At 49.8% G+C, this 19,573-nt stretch overlaps 1 protein-coding gene across 8 annotated transcripts in view; it reads right to left on the bottom strand.

Moving 5' to 3' along the window:
• SEPTIN9 (septin 9) overlaps positions 1–19,573 on the bottom strand; it is a 254,811-nt gene that overhangs the window by 14,968 nt on the left and 220,270 nt on the right. For all 8 annotated transcript variants that reach the window (XM_038371506.2, XM_043497403.1, XM_038371508.2 and 5 more), the window contains 4 exons: positions 19,361–19,552; positions 12,435–12,563; positions 11,973–12,054; positions 10,014–10,151 (listed from right to left, as the gene is read on the bottom strand). In XM_038371506.2, coding sequence (XP_038227434.1) covers positions 10,014–10,151; positions 11,973–12,054; positions 12,435–12,563; positions 19,361–19,552 — 541 coding nt within the window. The remainder of the gene's footprint in view (positions 1–10,013; positions 10,152–11,972; positions 12,055–12,434; positions 12,564–19,360; positions 19,553–19,573) is intronic.

Genomic DNA, 19,573 nt, shown 5'->3' on the forward strand with positions numbered 1-19,573 from the left:
CAAGTGCCCTGCAATCATTTATTAACCTTCCACGCTCTGTGAAGGAGGAGAGGATTTTTATCTTCATGGGGATTCTCAGCCACAGAGGATTTTAAGGAACTTGCCACGGCTACACAAGTCTCTCGCAGAGCCGGATCAGCACTCAGGCATTCCTGGCTGAGCTCGGTCTGCTAAGCCATCCTGCCTTCCCTGTGCAATGGAACTGGACAGTTTAAGGATGACCCATTGTATAAAACTTTGCCCATCCTGGCACCTGATCAGAATGAAGTGGAATCATGACCCTTCCCCCTCCCCCCATCCCCACGTACAGAGTAACTGGCCTATGGACCACACACTTTGTACTGACCCCTCTGCACAGAGGTGAATTTCACCCAAAACGACAGACCTGTCACTGCAAATAAAAAGTATGACTTGGTTAATCCCCACACTGAGCAGTAGCAGTGGAACAGATTACTCTACTTCCACAGCAGAATTAGAGAGGACAGGAAACATGAAGGGAAAAACAGATGCCCCAAAGCTACAAGGAATTCACAACCCAAATGATTGTCCTTCTTAAGATCCCAGCTAGAAGGCTGTCTAAAATCAAGAGTGGCCTCAAGTCTCGTTAACAGCTGGCCAGCAGCGTAAGGGAGCTAACTCCATCCACCCGGGCAAACTGCTGGAACACAAGGCTGGGGCTGTTTCTTTTGGCCCAGATGCTGCTGGGGTCCAGAAGACTCCTGCCCCTTGCGAAAAACAAACAATTTGGGTATTTAGATTTGCAGCTATTTGTGTTGGCCTGAGTGAGGCATGATCCCCCTGCCCGCTCCAACTACCTTATCAGGCAGCCAGACGTGGTGCCAGGGAGATAAGCCATTGCCATGGGGCTGAGAGGACCCCAGCCAGCTTGGGAAGCAGAGTGGTAAGAAGAACAAGCTATTGTAAAGAAGCGAGTGCAGTGTCATGTATAGTGCCTGGATACAGGGACACTTTACGAGCACTGAAGCCCCTTGGGTGAGGGAAATCGCAAGGAATCTGCCTGCTTGAAACTGGCCAGAGCATGCCAGGGTAGAAATGGAAGCAGGGAGTGTGAGGAAAGGGTGCAGCCAGGCCAGTGCTGGAGCCAAAGGGCGAACACTAAATTAATGCGACTTCACATGAATCAATCCTTGCTTCACAGTCCTGCCTCACAGACTGGGGTGCATTTATCCCCAATGTACAGTGGGGGAAACTGAGGCACAGAGTGGCCAACATGTTCTGCCCAAGGCCATACAGCGACTTAGCGGCAGAACTGGGTCTACACACCAGCTCTCCTAAACTCCAGGCCTATTCTGTAAGCTGGGAGACTGGCACCTCTGTACTCACGGAAGGAGACAATATTGGCAACTCAAAGCCCTTCACCTCCCAGGCAGGCAAGTCCACTTCCTGCTTGGGAGCCAGGCTAGCTAACCACTGCCTTTCACAGCTGGGATTGCCACAAAGCTTTGTAGCAATCTCAGTTGTGAAAGGCAGGAGTTAGCTTTGAGTTGTGAACATTGTCTCATTCAGATGCCTTGTGGCCAGTGCAAGGCTAGAATTCTTTTTCTACTTTCAGCTGGCCACAGTGCAGCTGTGGCTACAACGCATGGAGGACGTGGAGAGATTCAACACAAGAGAGGTTGTGGTCTCTCTACTGCACAGAGAGCAGCGGGAGTGGGGCAAACACACCAAAAAGCCTAGATATCACATCATTAGCATTAGGGAGAGCAAGGTCCTAATACAAACTCTGCAGTCACAGATTGCCCTGAGCTCCAGGAAAGCAAGAAATTAGTTTGGCTTTGGAAAGGAAACCCCCAAGGACACATCTGAGCAGACTGTTGTTGGAGAGTGCTGTTTGGAACTCTGCATAATACCTTTGCCAACCCCCCTGGGAAGCATCACTCTTATGTTTCTCTCCCCAAGGACTTCTTTCCCTCCCATTCTCCTTGCAATTTTTCAAACAGCTTTTCCCCTTTAAAAGTCTCTCCCCCCGCTGACAGCATGTTTCTGCCTCTTTCATCAGCTTTTGTTTTAGGTGGAAGATGGGGATGTGTACGTGGCCAATGCAGATTGAGTCACAATCAGAAGTACATTGGAATTTTAACTCTGATTTCAAAATCGGAGCCCAGTTATCAAGATGCCTTGGTCCACTATGAACTGTAGGGGGCCGGGGTGCCCTTTGTTACTCTAACAGCAGCGTGCCAAGCCACACCTAGCCCACATCCCCACCTGCACCCAGGTCCGACATCAGCCAGCTGCATAGCTTTGGATCTGCTGGCATCTACACACCACGCTTAGCCCATCCCAGTGGGGTTTGGTGACTGGGCAACAGCACTGCAACTCCTCGTGGTGCTGAGGTGTTCTTAATGGCCAAGACCAGTCATGAAGTCTCCTATGTACAATATACAAGATCGTGCACACTTAATATGGGGGTGAGGAGGCAGAGAAGGTGCTCTTGAGTGAGTCCACACAGCTGCAAGATTACTAGCATTCCCTCCCCATAACACCAGCCCACTCTGACTCATTTGCTGATGCTTTTCCCTCTAGCTCAGCACTACAGCAATGCTCCTGTACAGCAATAGGGGGCACTGCTATCTTTCGTACAAGCCCTAAAACAGAGGTCCCAATCCTTTCTGATTTTAAGGGTCTTACAGCATTAAGAGCCCCACACACCTTTCAGTCTGTAGTGTCCTTCCAATGACTAGTTTCCCCTCGATGCTCTAACTCAACAAACAACACAGCTGCAACACCAGCATCTCTCCAGAGAGAGGTACAGGCAGACTTGGGACGTAGAGAGATACAGAAAAGCTGTTCCAAGTGGCAAGAGTTGCCCAGAAGGTGGCTCTTGCACTAACAATGGTGAGATGGTTTGAAAGACCAGAGGAGAGGCTGGAGGAACAGAAATGCAAGCCAATAAGGCAGGCTGCACTGCTCCCAGCATTCACCCAGTGTGGTCTTTGAAAAGAAGGCCCTGAGTCTATCAGAAGATTTTTACCCCATCATAACAGATGAATTCCAATTCAATCCCCCTGCACTGAAGTTTCAGTTCAATAGGGTATTCGTCTCCACTTCCTGCCCTACACAGATGCAACATTGCAGCAGAGGACTCCCTCTAGAAGTGGCTGCATTTCAGTGGTGGGCGTAAGAATTCTTCATGCTGATTGTAACACTCGTTGGGAGGAAAGGCATCTATGGGTCTAATTCTCTGCAGCTCCACTGAGCAGAGGACTTGGCTCGTAGTGACCATTCTAAAACCCCATTAACTGAATCCGCTGGCTGCAGCTTCTGCTCTCTCACAAGCTGGGGTGTGAACTTGTACGTCAGTGAGGAGGCTTGTGACTGAAGGGTCAGCGGCAGGACTCAGGGATGCAAACTCTTCTCTATTATCAGCCAGGTCCCATCTGATCTCAGTAGACGAAGGGCATCCATGAAGCCGTAACCCCCCCACCCACCCACCCTCACCCCGTAGTAAGACACTGTCAGAGGAGACCAAACAGAGTAAGCTTTGTGCACTATGGGGCCCTGTGCTTTCCCAGAGTCCCCAAGGCAGAGCTTCCTGGCATCTTGCTGAGCTCTTTCCTCCAACTGCTAGAGAACCGATGTCAGCAGACTTTCCCAAACAGCAGTTCTTCCTACACCACTGCAGCGAGCAGCATTCCAGCTTCGAGGCTTGATACCAGGACAGGGCATGGGACAGCCAGGCTGGCTGCTGGGGATTTACACTTTGACACAGCTCCCTGTTAGTAGCAGAGCAAACAGGGCCAGCTCTGAGCCTAGAGGCAGCAGGGTCCAGTAATAAGATAGATGATCCAGGTCTTTTGAAGCCAAACCCCAGCTCTGCCACTGACACAATTTAAATATGTGTGGTCTTAGACATGGTATAACCTCTGTCTCAGTCCCCTCACCTTTAACGTGGGGACCACTTCCCTCCCTCCCTCCCACACAGGGTGTTAGAAAGCTTGACTGGCTGCCTTTATAAAGTGCTTTAAAAATGCTATTACTCTCCTATCAAATGAGAGTCACAGGGATTAAACAAATAGAGTTCTAGAGAAGTAACTGAATTTCATAGAGAGCAAATAATTTCTCTTTATGTTTTTTGGACCATCCTATACAATTTGCTACTACAGTCTATTGGACAGTTTAAAAAGAACTCTATAGAAAAATACTATTTTCTATTCAGTTCCGTAGAACTTTCCCCAAAGGAGGCCCTTTAACTGGAAGTCTAGCCAGGAAAGCTCTAGCTCTAGACTAAATTACAAATATTAAAGCAGATGAAAATTCATTGGCTCAATGCACCTGAGAAGTCACTACACTGGGAGCTGGCTTACGCACAAATTAACCCTTTCATAGATATTACGTGCACTATAGATATGGCCTCTGTAGTAGCAGTGGGAAGAGATGGCTTACTCTAGCCTGAGGTAGTCCATCCCCAGCTCCCTATTGCAAGGAGCAAAGCAGCTGATTCTGGAACCTAAGGAAGACCATTTTGGTGCTCACATTAACTTTTTCACTGCTGAATAAAGCATGCAAGAAAAGATGGATGATCACAGTACAAAAACAGGCAGGATCTCTTGTGATCAGTGTTGCTTTCCAGAGTCATAAGCAGGCAGTGGGTGCAGTTCACAAGAGGCAACTGATTATATTTTAACTCTTTTCCAGTATGATCTCTGGAAGGCCAGCTCTGTGACTGAATATGTACAAGAGAAACTGCCTTTACCTGACAGGCAAAGGGACCTCTAGGGAAAGAGGACAGGCCACAGCTGAGTGGAACTGGGGAGGGGATTGCTCCACCTAGCTGAAATATACACACTGGGTGGCTATAAAACCTTGTCCTTCCTTTTTGTTAAGTGACCACTACTCCGCCCCACAAAGTTTGGGGGTGGGGGAGGGAATGGGGTATTACTGCAGGGGTTGTGTATGGCCCCTCCAGGTTATCTCACCTGGGCTCGCTAGCATAGGTGGGATCGGGCAGGAAAATTCCCTCTAAGCTGCGCGGCCATGCAGCAGGCTATCAAGGGCCGTGCAGGCACGCAGCCACAGGGGCCTGGAGAGGACAGAGGTAGGGGGTGGATGGGGAACAAGTTGGGGCATGCAGGGCTGTGGCAGGGAGAGGAGCCTCTCCCCCAGCCCCAGAGCTGCCATGGTGGAAGAGGGCTGGAGGTAGTCCTCTCTCCCCGCCTCAGCCCCATGGCAGCCTGTACCCCAAACCCCTCATCCCCGACTAGAGCCCTCACCTCCCCACACCCCAACTCTCTGCCTTAGCCCTGAGCCCCCTCCTGCACCCCAAACCTCTCATCCCTGGCCCCACCCCAGAGCCTGCATCCCCAGCCAGAGCCCTCACCCCTCTGCATCTCCAGCCCTGAGCTCCCTCCCCACTTCAAACCCCTCTGCCCCACCCTCCCACACATCACCTCCATATTGGTGCACATAAAATTCATTCCGTACATGGATGTAATCAATTAGAAGGAACATTGTAGGGCAGACTCGGCTCTTGCTTGTTCCCTTAAAATGCAGTTAAGGAATAAAAGCTGCTGTGAGTACGAAACACAGAATATACCCTGTTAGTGGCATCCCAGATCTAACTAGCAGCAAGGAATAAAATCTTCCGATTTGTACTCTGAGCAAAACACCCATGCGGAGTCACACAGGGCTCCCTTACCACCCCCAGTAAGGGTACCTCTGCACAGAAGCTGGGAGGGTGCTTCCCGGCACAGGCAGACAGACGCATGCTGTTCAAGCTACAAATAGCAACATGACTGCCGTGGCACGGACAGTGGCTTGGGCTAGACACCCGAGCACAATCCCATCCCACCCCCTGGGTACATACTCGGGCAAGTCACTAGCAGAGCTAGTGTGCATATGCCTATGCGTGCAGGAATCAAGTTCCATGTAGACATACCTAAGTGCGCAACAGGAACCTGCCGACACAGAAACTGGAACTGAATCTAGCTCCCTCTCCAACAGCAGGGACACTAACAGAGAGGAAACTGGACAGTGTCAGTACAGTCAGAAGCAGTGACTCCAACACACACAGGCCGCACAGCCGGTGAGTGGGAAAGTGCCGTATTTTATAGCCACTCTTCAGCGTCAAGCCATGCTTTCCAGACATCATGCAGAGCCTGCTGTGGAATTTATTGAGTGGTAAGTAGTTGGGGCTTTACGTCCATGGACAAAAGCCCCTGCCAGCATGTTACTTAGTCTTTACAAACATTAATTTTACCGGGGCCTTATGAGGAGGGCAGGGCACGCACTAGATTAGTTTCCTCTGCCCTGGACTCCTGGCTGATGGGAGACAGAGCTGAGGATGTGTCGTTAAGAGATGGAAAAGGCATCAGCTGATTCACTCTTGGGTTCCCCTCTATGGGAGGAATAGACAAACCTTTTACTCAATGTCTACAGCAGAGTCTGAAATGGAACCAAGCAGTCTACCGGGTGAGGGCTATCATGGGATAGGACATCTCTGGTTCACAGACTGGAGTGCTATCTTCAGCAGTCTCGTAAAAGCCACTCAGGGATTCACTAGTCTCGGTGGGTTCTGAACGTATGTTAAATGTTCATGATGATGACAAAAAGAACGGCTCCAGAGGATCAGGTATTAATCCAAATGCAACTGGCACAGAAAGCAGAACTAACTCCAAGCCAGTCCCCATCTCCACAAGGCACTGCAGGTTAAACTAACCCCCTGCACACCGCTGGCTGTGGAAGCAGTCACATGCTGCCAAGGGGGTGATAGGAGTCCTTGCTGTGCAGTTTGGGAAGGGAGGATAAGAGTAATGCTCTGCTTTTGAGTCGTCAGATCTGGAAAGCAGCATCATTCCCCATCGTCAATGAAGGGGCAGAAGGCCCCTGAAAAGGACAATCTGAACAATGCAGGACACTTGAGAATGACATGGGAATTAATTCCGCTACCACGTTTTTTGTAACCGGTGCAAACGATTGACAATAGTAAGATGTGTCTGTGAGAATGGGGAGAGGAAGCTGGCTGCCAAAAAAAAAATGGGATCCAAATTAAAAAGCAGATTATGCAGGCAGAAGCATCCCAACAGGTTGAACCACCACACCCAGAGAGTTATCCCTTCTGGGGACACCTCTGGTGAGCATCATAAGAACGGCCATAGTGGCTCAGAGCAATGGTCCATCTAGCCCAGTATCCTGTCTTCCGATAGCAGCCAATGCCAGGTGCTTCAGAGAGAATGAACAGAACAGGAATTATCAAGTGATCCGTCCCATTGGGATTTGTGTGATGTTGCCCCCAGTGGGGATCCACTGAGTGCAAAGGAATACCTGTCATTACCCGCTAAGGTGGCTCAAGTGATAGAGGCCTGAGGTTTGAGAGCAGAAGCACCAGGGTTCTAGTCCCAGTTCCCTCCACTTGTGGCATATTCAAGACAGCGCTAGTGTAACAGTGACAGACCCTGGTCATCGACGGGCTGGATTGAATCTGGAGCAAAATGCATGACTCTCTACTGTATGAGCTAAAAGCCACATGGCTTTTAGCTAAAGCTGCAGAGCAGACTCATTAATCTCTCTCTCCGTGGTCTCGGTGCCACTAGATGGGACAGAACACCATACCCAGAAGGTGTGTGGGTTACACTAGCATCTGCAGCTCACAGCTGTGTTAGAGATGCACAAAGCCAGCATGAAGGGATGTGCCTTGCTTACATAAAACTATGGGAAGCTGCCTCCCAGCTCACCACTCTCTGAAAAGGCTTATGGTCATTTCGAACAATACTCCACTAGATAGTTGGAAGAGAGAGTCCACCCCATGCTGGCCCATAATCTCTGAGCATGGGGCAACTCCATAGGAGAGCAGGGGAGATTATGAAGGGCAGGAGGAAAGTGCCAATGGCAATAAGAAATTAGATGTGAACCAGAGTGGCATCAGGAACTCAAATGCCACACGTTACAACTCAGAGAAAGCCAGCATTTCCCATCCACTCCCAGTCCCATTAAAAGTCTTCCCTCCCCCCGAGCTGTAGTCTATGGCCTCAGTGCGTCCTGCTGTTCCGCAGCATATATGCATCCTCTGTTGGGAGGCGAAAGTCAGGAGCCAGATGTCCTCTTTGACACCTGGGCAGGAAACTGTGGCCCTAGGAGAAGCAACCTGAGACGGCAGCCAAGCAAGCGAGTTCTAACCCCCAGCTGGGGTATCAGGCTACACACAGCCAAAGGCTATTGCAGGGGAAGGAGCCTGTTGCGTGCAGCGTGGTAATGAAGCCTCTCGAACTGCAGGGCCATTTTCTTATATTGGAAACACATGTTCTTTGGAGAGAGCGGGGAGAGGGAGGGAGGAAGAGGCGGGGGGGGAGGAAGCAGAGAATCAGACTTCCATGCAAACACTGCTACCCTGGGAGCAGCCGGGTGAGAGAAACCAGAACATGCCATTAGAGAGGAATAGGCAGAGGGATGAGCGCCTAACATGTCAGTGCCCTCCCCCGCACACACGACGGCCACACACAGAATGACGGCGCTTTCCCAGGGATGGGGGAGCAGGCTGCGGAATGGGTCATTTGCTCCACCTCAAGAGTTGCGTTCGCAAACTCCTGCTGCTGGATGCACGACCAGGTCAGTGGCACAGCCGCAGTGCTAAGGGTTCAAGGGAATGCACGTGGTCACCCCTTCTAAAGCTCCAATGCTCCTTGCACACAAGTGGAGGGCTCAGAGCCTCCTTTTCTTCCTCTGCTGAAGAGTGGGATTTGCAAGGTCACCAGACCTAGAGTCTTCTCTAGAAAAGGTCTGATCATCCCGAGGCAGACAACTCCATTGGCTCCCTCTGCCCCTAACAGAAGGCTACAACAGACAAAGACTCCAGGCTCGCAGCCCAATCAGACAATCCAAGGACCCCAGGGTCTTTGCAAACTGCACATATGCAACCACCTCTGCTCTATGCTAATGTATGTGCAGGGCCATTCACATTGACAAGGACTTTGCTCTCTAAAGCCAATGGAGAAGGGCACTCTAAGGTCTTGTCTACATGGGAAAGTTTCGTCAGTTACACAGATATAGTTATACCTGTCTAACTTTCCACGCTGGGACAATTATTCTAGTCGAAGAGTGCCCTTTTTTTTTTTTGTTTAGTTGAAGCCCCTTCCCAAGTGACATAAGTGAAACCAAAACAAGTGACTCATATCCAAACAAGAGCGTCCACACAGGGGGTTAGACTAGTATAACCATATAGGTTTAAGTTCATACCTTGTTTATACAGAAGACAAGGCCAGATCTCGAGGGAAGGAATCACCACAAACCAAATGAAAATTCTAGGTCCCGACACTTGCTTTTTAGAGGTGCCAAGGACAGAAATGAGGCTACATATGAAATAGGTTATGATCACTTCCAGGCTAAAAGCTCTGTTTCTAAATACCCCTTTCAGGCTCAGTACCAACTGGTTCCATCTGCTCTATACTGCTAGGACAACTGGATCCTTGCTTAACAAAAATGGATAGCATGGTAGGGAGGCACTTTAAACGTTGGCAAGCACATTACCATCAGATTCTAGCCACTACTTGCAAGGACTCTTGGGATGCTACAGACTCCCCGGATTTTGGCTAACTGTTTAATTGGTCCTTGGGGGGAAAAAAAAAATGAAGTGATGCCTGCATATTTGTTCTACCTATGCCTGGCTAGGATTGCTTTGTGTTAATACTAACAGCTATAGATGGGGAAGGAGCTAGCTATAAGCATTAGGAATTACTGCACTGATATGTTACTTGTGTGGGATTGTATATAGAGCACCTAGCAGTCAATGTGTGCATGCTTCAACATACAGGAAGTGACCAGAACCTGGCTAAACAGGATGTAGTATTTGCACTAAAGATGATTGATAAAAAAAGTTATTGTAAGGTCACACAAACCAGAGTGATTTTGAATTTCTTAGCAACTTCTGGGGAAGACTAAAGACAGAGATAGCTAGCACCAGAGAGGCAAGTAGGTTCAATCTTGATCATAACCCCACCCCCACAAACATACACGCCATCCTCAATGGGAAAGATCATTCTCCCAAGGAGACTGGTACATACGCATGGCCGGTGGCTGGGATGAAGTATATACAGCAGTGCACCCTGGTGTCTGGGATCCGCCTCTTCCGGTTAACATTGAGCTCCTCCTGCAAGTACTTCTCGTACTGGTCATTGATGAACTTCATGATGGGCTGCCAGCTATGCAGAAACACACACAGGTGAGACAGGACTCATGCAGGGTCTCTAAAACCACCCACAGGCTACCCTCTGGACTGGATTCTGAAAGGGGGAGTCATTGGGAGTGGATGGTGCTCAGCATCTTGCAGAATTGGGCCCCCAAGTAAAAGCATGGGAACGTTTCATACCACAGCTGCAGGCAGCTAAGAAAAGAATCCCCCAAGTCCTGTGTGAATGGCAAATCTTGTTTTATCACCTTTCTAAAAGGAGCCAAGTTTTCTGGGAATCCTCCCAAGTCCTGGCACACAACAAGGGGAACAACTAGGATGTGTGGCCGCAGAAGAGCTCAGTTTCTTGGATGTTAGCTCTGCCTCTAGCACTAGGAGGCAGTGCAGAGCCTGCAATCACTTCACGTAGATAACTGGGCTCCACCATCCAAATGCGAGACTCTCACAATGGTAAACAGGCTTCATAAGTGTTATAGTAGTATAACGCCCATAGTAGCCCCTTTACTGCCGCAGTAATGGGCATCCTGTGACCAACTAGGCTCTGACCCATTTCAGAAAAGAAATATTAGTGAATAACACCCGGAGTGTCAGATAAGCCCTGGAAAGCCTGACCGCTTAGCCCTGCCATCTTCCTGCTCCTCCCCATCCACCCCAGAATCCCAGCCATAATCCTTCCTTCACCAGGAGTCACTTCTGGGAAAGGCAGCAGAGCAGTTAGCCATTGACTGCCCGGACTATGGGAGACCTGCCAGTGCCCCAGAAAGCTTAACAGAGCTTGTAGTGCTTTCCTAGACATTGTATTTAGAGAGAGGTTGAGGGGCAGGGGAGTGGGCTTAAAAAAAAGAAAAAAAAAAAAAAAAAGAAGAAATGTGCTTGTGTGTCCTCCCCCACAGACATTGATCACTCAATTTTGTCTATATGCTTCCAGTGTTATCCTCATCCCCACATAACCACATAGCGTTTGGGTGCATATGTGCGTGTGGGGCGGGGAGGGGATGTACAGATATTGAAAATTAATTATTTTGGCATACACACATCCCCACAAGTGGGGCACATGGACGTTCAGAGGCGGTGGCTGCCCCAAGGACTTTCCCCACAGCTGCTAACTCTCCAGCAGACACAGAAAGGGCTAGGTGATCAGTCGTGTCAGCATGACAGGGATGCTGGGGCTGAAGAGACAGGTGGCCTCTTTAACAGTGGCAGCAAGGTGCTCTTTAACAGCTGCTGATGGAACTGCCTGGCCATTTCCCAGGAAATCTAGGGCAGAGTCTGGCCTTTGGCCTGCTGAGAGCAGTGAAACATAGCGCTCTGCCCCAGGGCCCTGAGGCGTGTGGGGGTGCGGAAGAGTTGTAACTAACCACCAGTGGGTCATAGTTGTCCCCATGCCATCTCCACACCATTTCACCAGGTTCTTTGCCCAAAGAGCAGGATTCCTTGGCTTTTTTTGGCACCCTGCCCTGCCCAGCAACACTCTGGGATGGTTGGGCTCCAACCCCTGGCAGAGAGAACACTGACTAACCCCAGCCCCTTTTACTGGAGCCTGCTGGGGAAGGAAGCTGGCAGGATCATCTGGTTTCCCTTTGCAGCTCTCCAGCCCAGCTGTTCAGCATCTCCAGCCTCCCTCCCTGCCCCTCGACAGCCAAATGGGCAGAATGAGAGCCACAAGGGATCCGCATCTTTGCAATGCGCCCCGGCCCATTCCATGCCCCAGGCCAAAGGAAGGGTGATGCAAAGTGAGCCCCCACCCCCATAAGTGGTCTGCTATGACAGAAGGCCTATGCCAGCACAGCCCGGGGCCATTCGGCTGCAGTGTTCCCCTCTCCCAGCTCCTCACCAGTTCTCATTGTTGATGTGATCTCCAAACCCTGGGGTGTCAATGACAGTCAGCTTCATACGGACACCTTTCTCCTCAATATCTGAAATAGAAATGTCCAAGGGATGGAGTAGGCGGCAAGCAGAGACAGGCCCAGCATGCAGCCTTGCCCTACTACCAGAGATCTCTCCAAGCAGCTGCTATCTTGGTACCTACAGCCCTCCAAAGATACATCCTATTACATCAGTGGCATTTCAACTGCATTATAAAGAAGAGACTATGCAGCTTGGCTCTCTCAATAGTCCATATAACTCCTCCCCCTGTGAAGCACAATACCCAACAAGCAGTTTCAGCTTATTGCGTTCTGGCATAAAGGAGTCTAGGCTGGTGGATACAGAGAAGATGCTCTGGCTTCTCTTGGCCTAAGAGGAGCCTCTAGAGCTCTGTCACCCCCCAAGCTGCATGTATGTCCAAGAGACTCACCATGAGTGATCGACTTTATTTCAATGGTTTTGGGAATCCGCTCTTCAGAAGCTGGCTGAACGGATTTCCGGCTGACTTTGGATTTGAAGAGGGTGTTGATTAACGTGGACTTCCCCAAGCCACTCTGACCTGGAGGACAGGGAGAGTCAGAATCGGAGTTAGAATTGTCTCCATTTCACTTTTATGGGAATTCCCTGTCCCCACCATGCATCAAGAACACATTCTGCTAACTAGAGTGGGGCCAACTCCGCAGGCAGCGGCTTTGCACATACCTACAGTTTCTTTTCAGAATTTAACAGTATTTCCCACACCCTCTGGGATATTTCTTCACACAAGGAGATGGCAGCATATTGGCTTGGGTACACGTGTGCTGGAGCAAACGTTTCAGACCGGCTCATGCTTTGTTCCCCCTGCTGGCTGACATAGCAAAGTGGTTCCTATAGCCCATTCAGCCCAGGTCTGTTCTCCTGCTCATGCCGCACGTTAGTTAAGTGACCTCAGCACGAGGGTGTGGATCACTGGAACGGCGGCTCCCTGAATGCATTCACTTTCAATGAGGCAACACACTCAGTGGAAACAGCTTCCTCCTGCAATCAATACGGGTTCTCTGCTCCCTGTCCCTGTTCAGGGTGGAACACAAAATCCGTGTGTTTGAAGACATTGCCCAGAGATGTGGGATGGAAAGCACAGGGATCTGGCACCCCTTAGAGCAAAGTCAGACAAGTGACTCCAATATGGAACAAGATCTTGCTTGGTTGAAGACGCGCTAGACAGAAAACACGGCCCATTTGGGCACAACTAGACAAACTCATTGGGGAGCATGTGAATAGCTAGTTTGTCAGTTCACTAAACAGCAGCAGCTCACACAACCCGTAAGGGCAGAGATACACATAGCACAGAAGGGCTGATGTTTACAGAACCCCTTTATTAACCTTAACTGAGCCAACACAGAGGCCACACAGTCATCTTGAATTATTTATTTGCCCCCTGTAAGGCTGCAATAACCATTTCCCTCCTTAACAAGAGGATGGGACGCAGACAAGCTCTCCCTCCGCCATGACCCCTTCAATAAAGATTCTCTTAAAGGGACTTACAGATTGAAATGGCCCACAGGAGGGCTCATCTACAGGCTTCCTTCACTGTCTGTCCCACATGAATTCCATTCCTTGCAAGCTCCTTCTACCTTTATCTCAGCTGATATCAAAGAGGACACTCTAAACTGTATCTTATGTTTTTGATCATCCACCATGACAGACAGCTTCCCCCAAGCTCTTCAATAAATCCCACAGGGGATAGCTACTAATGATCCAGGCCTAAGATAAAAACAAAACCCGATGGTTTATAGCTGGGATCACAAAGGGGAATAAATTAGATTTGGGGATGGATTGGTTCTTTCAGCTAAACTAACGAAGCATCGGCTCTGGCCCCAGAAATCAGTCACATTTAACAGGACCAGAGGTTCTCTTAAGGCCAGATTTGGGCAGCGCATGGCAGCTTGGGCTAAATCCGTCTCTGTTGTTTAGATCAATGTTCCAGAAAAAATAGCACAATGCTAGTGCTAGAAAATTCCTAGGAAAAATAGTGTCAGACAGGCTTCAGCTACCGAGCGGGGCCACTAGTTTATAACTAAAATTTGCGAAAGCACTTCAGAGTAAGCTTAATCCCAGCCTCTGCCCCACACCCAACCTCCACCTCCATGCCCACCCTTCCAGGGCCCAGAAGATTAAAATACCCCCTTCCCGATCTCCCCAAGCATCCAAGAAACTCATAGGTCCCAAAAGCTTTTGCACTGGTTTGCTCTCCCATAGTCTCTCCCCACCTGCTTTTAGCAGTGCCAACAGGAGGAAGTCTTGTTTTTGTCAGTAGGCAGAGAAGCTATGGGTGCAAAAGAAACACAGTGCAAATTCAGTTCAAGTGTTTTGCCCTTTGCAGAGAGTTTCATCAAGCAACAGAAGGGTTAATGCCTGAACTGTAAACAAAATAGGCTAATCTAGGTATTCTATTTGTTATCTTGTTAGTTTTTCCCATATACTTCTAATTAAGATGTGATACATTGTTGCAACCTGTGCTAGTCTGTTCCTGCATCTAACACTGTTTAATTAGCTGGAGTGAAAAACACTAGAGAAGAGCAGCTCCTGGGAGTGGGTAGCAGAGACAGAGGTTGGAATGCGAAACTTTTTGGCCATCTCTGGTCAGTACATACTATGCTGATTTTGTGCAGGAAAGTAGTTACTTTGCAACTTCTCAATATCCCAGAGTAAGGAGCCATTTTTTGCATAGTCCTTCTCCTGCCTGTAACCACATCTTAGCGGCAGGGATTAGCGGACTAAAGTAGTTCTGGGAAATCCAGACTGACCCACGAGTTAAACACTACCAGGAATCTGATCGAAGCTCTCAACAGTATTGTTGAGGACATTAGTAGAGCCCATGGTGGCAAAGGTCCCCAGAGAGATTTGCTCTACAGAAAGGATGGTCCTGTGTTGAGTGCACCAGCCTGGGTCACAGGACACCTGGGTTCAATTGCCAGCTCCATCACAGGCTTCCTGTGTAATTCTGGGCAAGTCACTTAACTTCACTGTCCCTTGCTTCCCCAACTGTAAAATGAGGATAATAGTACCTGTCTTTTCAAGTGCTCAAATGCCAGAGTGGGGGGCCATATTATACCTAGATAAACGTCTGGGCAATACAGTCGCATTTTTTGCGGGACATCAAGAAACCAGATCGTGATGATTGGGAGAATGGGTTGATGGCAATGGAGTGTGCCTTGCACCTGGAAAAGAATGTGAACCAGTCACTCCTTGATCTGCACAAGCTGGCAACTGACAAGAATGACCCCCATTTGTGTGACTTCATTGAGTGTTGGCATGTTGTCTGGCTCTTTGTGGGGTTGCCCAGCTGAGCACTAATGAAGAAAGGCAGAGGACTGACCAAGAAAGAGCTGACGGGAAAGAACATGTCCAGGAAAGGCATGCTTCTCTACAGCTTCTGTAAGCAAGTTGCCTGGGAAATTGATCTCCAATAGAAGTTCATAGATTCATAGATACTAAGGTCAGAAGGGACCATTCTGATCATGTAGTCCGACCTCCTGCACAACGCAGGCCACAGAATCTCACCCACCCATTCCTACGAAAAACCTCATCTATGTCTGAGCTATTGAAGTCCTCAAACTGTGGTTTAAAGACTTCAAGGAGCAGAGAATCATTGGGTGCTCTGCACTGCCACATGACTAGGCTAACCCTGAGGATCCCACTCAGCTGCATTCAAATGGACTCCACACAGCACATGCTTTAGACTAAGCCCATCGGGAAGAAGGACTGAAACTGCTTGGCTACTCCTCATTTCTCCCTTCTGTCTGCCTGAACCTGTGGGTGGCTTCCAGACAGTTTTAGGAACATGGCAAGACGCCCAGATTCAGCATTGGAGAGAGAGAGATAGACAGACACACAACTCTCAAGTAATACCTCAGTTCTGTGGGAGCTCTGAAATAAGCAGCTGCCCCATTCCCTTGCCCTTATCTGTACAGGTTCAGGAAGTCTGTTGTCTCCCAACTTGGCGTGGTATTTAGTCAGGCAGGAGAGAGTGATGGGATAATGGGAGATCCCATCCTGGGGCCCCAGACTCAAACCTGTAGGGCTAGAAGGGACTTTGAGAAGCCATCTAGTCCAGCCCCCTGTCCTAAGGCAGGACCAGGTAATCCTAGACCATCTCCGACAGGTGGTTGTCTAACCTGTCTTTAAAAAGCTCAGTGATCCATTGCAAGGGTCAACCTCCCATTCTCGTGCACTGAGCACCCCTTGCCCGCTCTGTCGCATACCCTGTGTTTTCCTGGGATAGGCAGAGAGTTTCAGCACTTGTTTAGGCAGCCACGAATTCCCTGGCCTGTGAACACTCAGCCGGGAGCTTGCCAAGGAAAGAACAGAGTTTTCCAGCCACTGTGAGGTATGGGCTTCCATACCATACATGGCATTCTGCCAAGGCAAGTCCGGGCCCCTCTTAAAAGTCTCCCATCACCACCAGAACTGCAGAAGGAAGAGGTGCCTTCCCAAAGCCTGCCCTCGGATGGCAAGAGGAGAGTTGTGGCTCCTGGGCATCACGGGGCAACATCCCCAAGCTGTGAGCTCAGGGTATCCCAGGACAGGGTAGAAGCAAGTCCAGCCCTGGCAGGGGCCTAGGGTCTCAGTTCATGCAACTTCAGATGTCACAAAGAATCTTGATCTTTGGGGGACAGAAAGTCAGCTGAAATTGCAGCTGATTTGGGGAGAAGCTATTGTAACCCGCAAAACCGGTCCAGGTTCACCAGTCTCAGTGACTAACCCAAGTTCCGGGTTTGTTGTGAGCCAGGCCTGGTTTTGGGCTTGCTGCACGGCTCTTTGGGGCTAACCATGGTAACCAGCAAGGAGGCGCCAGCTGTCCAGGTATGGGAAAGAGATGAGGGCAGAGAGAGCAAGAGAGCTGCATGTCAGAGCGCTGAGAAGCCAGGTGCAGAATCAGGCTCCCAGGGACATTCAGAGGAAAGTGACAGTGCCAGCACACACTGGAGGTTAGGCCAAACTACTCCAGTCGTCTTTGACCCCCAGACTTTCCATCTGTGCTTTGCCAGCCCCGGATAAACAGTGCTTGGCACCCTCCACCATCGGGGAGAGCAGACATTGTTCCACTCCATCCCCACCAGCAGGAGGCACTGAGGAAGAGAGGGAAAAAACACATGCCAGAGGCCTTGCGCTCTAAACAGACTCGGTGTTGTGTTCTCTTCCCCTTGCACCCTGCCACAGGTCGATCACCTGAGAAACTGCTTGCCTACAGTTGACTGGCCAAGTCCTGCTTACAGTTGCTCAAGAGGAACTGAGGACATGCTGCTTTGCAAGCCCTTATTCCTGGGGATTATGCAGGAGTCAAGTATAGGGTGATCATATTTCCCTAACTGAAAACATTGGGCGTAGCTGTGGGGGCTGGCCCGAGCCCTGCCTGGCATTGTCCCTCACCCGAGCTGCCATCAGGGACATCATGACTTTTTTTTGGCAAAACTGGGCATTTCTCCCATTTGCTCTTACCTGAACATTCCTCTGCACTTCCCCTAGGGCAAAAGCAAATGGGAGAAACACCCAGTTCTGCCAGGCGTCCAGGACAGAGTTTCAAACGGGGCTCTGTCCTGGCCAAAACGGGACATATGCTCACCCTAGTCAAATGGGTTCTGACTTCCAGATCCCAGGTGGAGTTTCATGGGTCCAGGCAAACCACCTTGAACTTTGCAAGCCGAGCAGCTTAGATTTGGGTACCACTGCAAAGCACGGAGCATCGAGGACAGTTCTACAGATAGCGCAGGGAGCACAAATGAAAAATGTGCTCATTTCTTTTATAGACAGATGCTTCTTCAAAGTTTGCTCTTCTGTAAAGCCTCCCCCTTAATAACCAAACCTACAGAGTCCATGTGCTCAGATTTCAATTGTTATCTGCTGAGGCAGACAGTTTTAATCTGAGGCAAGTTTCGGCAGAGCCAAACTGTAAACCTCTTAAATTAGAGGCTTATAAAAGGGAAACTTAGATAACCACAGCAGTAAAACTTGAGCTAGAGCAGCAGTAAGGAAACCTGTGGCCTCCAAGTGAGGGCAGGTGGGTTGTGGTGGTGGGGATTGCCGGGGACCAAAGGAAGACTAAGTTCCTTGTCCTTTATCCACTCCAGCCTCAAAGAGATAACAAGAGCTCAAGAACGTCCATCGGGTTTTGGCACCAAGCTCACCATTCATAAGGGAAGAGGGAAAAGCAAAGCTCCTCCCCTTTCCCCACATACCACAAGCATCAGGGTAAGTTTTTATATGCTGCAGGTCACTCAGTCTGGCAAATGGTCCAGCCAGAGGAGCCTCAAAATGAGGCCAGCCCCACTGGGGTCCTTTAATTACATCAGTGAATCTTTGGTGTTATTTCCTCCCCTACTTATAAAGCTGCTGCACCCCCAGTCCAGCTCTGAGGGCCAAGTGGTTTGTGCCTCACCCAAGCAGCAATGGAAAGGAGAAGGCAACTGGGACACAAAGCGACAGCCCCTCCTCTTCATCATAACACATTGAGAATTCAGCTGCAGGGGAGTAGAGACCTGGGGCCACGCTGTGCTATGCTGCACAGGCCCTGCTTACACCACAGCAACTACCCTGATAATGGTATCTGTTTCCAACCCACCTCCTGCACACCTCTCTTCATCTCCAGCCTCGTACACCCCACCTGTAAACTGCACTCCTCCCCGTCCCCAGGCCTTTCAGGAAAAGAGCCCAACAGAGCCCTGCTCTGAGGCCCTGTTTCACAAGCAGCACCACCTTACACAGCGCCTAGTATCCCCAGGTAAATGCAGCAGATCTGGGGAAATACTCCGTACAACTTGGGCAGAATCACTGCTTACTTCTTGTTTATCTGTAGTACAGTAAAACCTAGAGGCCCCAATCGAAAGCCAGGCCCCATTATGCTAGGAGCTGTACATACTCACAGGAAGAGGTTGAAATCATGCAGTTACTCCTGGCCTCCCACTTATACCATCAAACCACTGCACAGGGGACAAAACAGGAAGAGAGAGGAGAAAGACTTCTTGATCCACGGCCCAAGTGGGGGCACTCCATGTGGTAGCAATGAGGTCTGGCCGTGGAGAGCCCACACTAGATTTAAGGGCGCACAAACTCTTAAATGCTAAACGATGTGCCTGGCAACACTGATCCCAACCAACTCTGCACTTTAACAACTGATAGCAAGCCAGGCCCCTTGAAGTGGAAGGGAGTTTGCTGACTCCGAATGCAAGAATCCCAGCATTAAATCTTAGAAGCTGCTCCTGTAGAAGCTACAGGGAGAATAATCCTGCCAAGGAGCTATAAAATAAACAGCTTGTCCTCCACCAAGCACAGCGCAGCCGGCATCTCCTGGGAGAGCAGCGTCTGACAGGAACTCACCAACTACCATGATATTGAACTCAAATCCCTGCTTCATGGCTTTCCTTCTCATCTGCTCGAGGATGGCGTCAATCCCGACGTAGCTGAAGTCGGGAGCTGGCTTTTCAGGCCGTGGCGGTGCCGCCTGCTTGAGGCCAGCATCTCTAGGGGCGTCCGTCATGCTTGGCGTGTAATTGGGAACTGCCTCTGGACCTGTGGAAGTGAAGGAAGAGC

The sequence above is a fragment of the Dermochelys coriacea genome, chromosome 14 (genome assembly GCF_009764565.3).
Source record: "Dermochelys coriacea isolate rDerCor1 chromosome 14, rDerCor1.pri.v4, whole genome shotgun sequence".
In the NCBI taxonomy this organism is placed as follows: Eukaryota; Metazoa; Chordata; order Testudines; family Dermochelyidae; genus Dermochelys; species Dermochelys coriacea.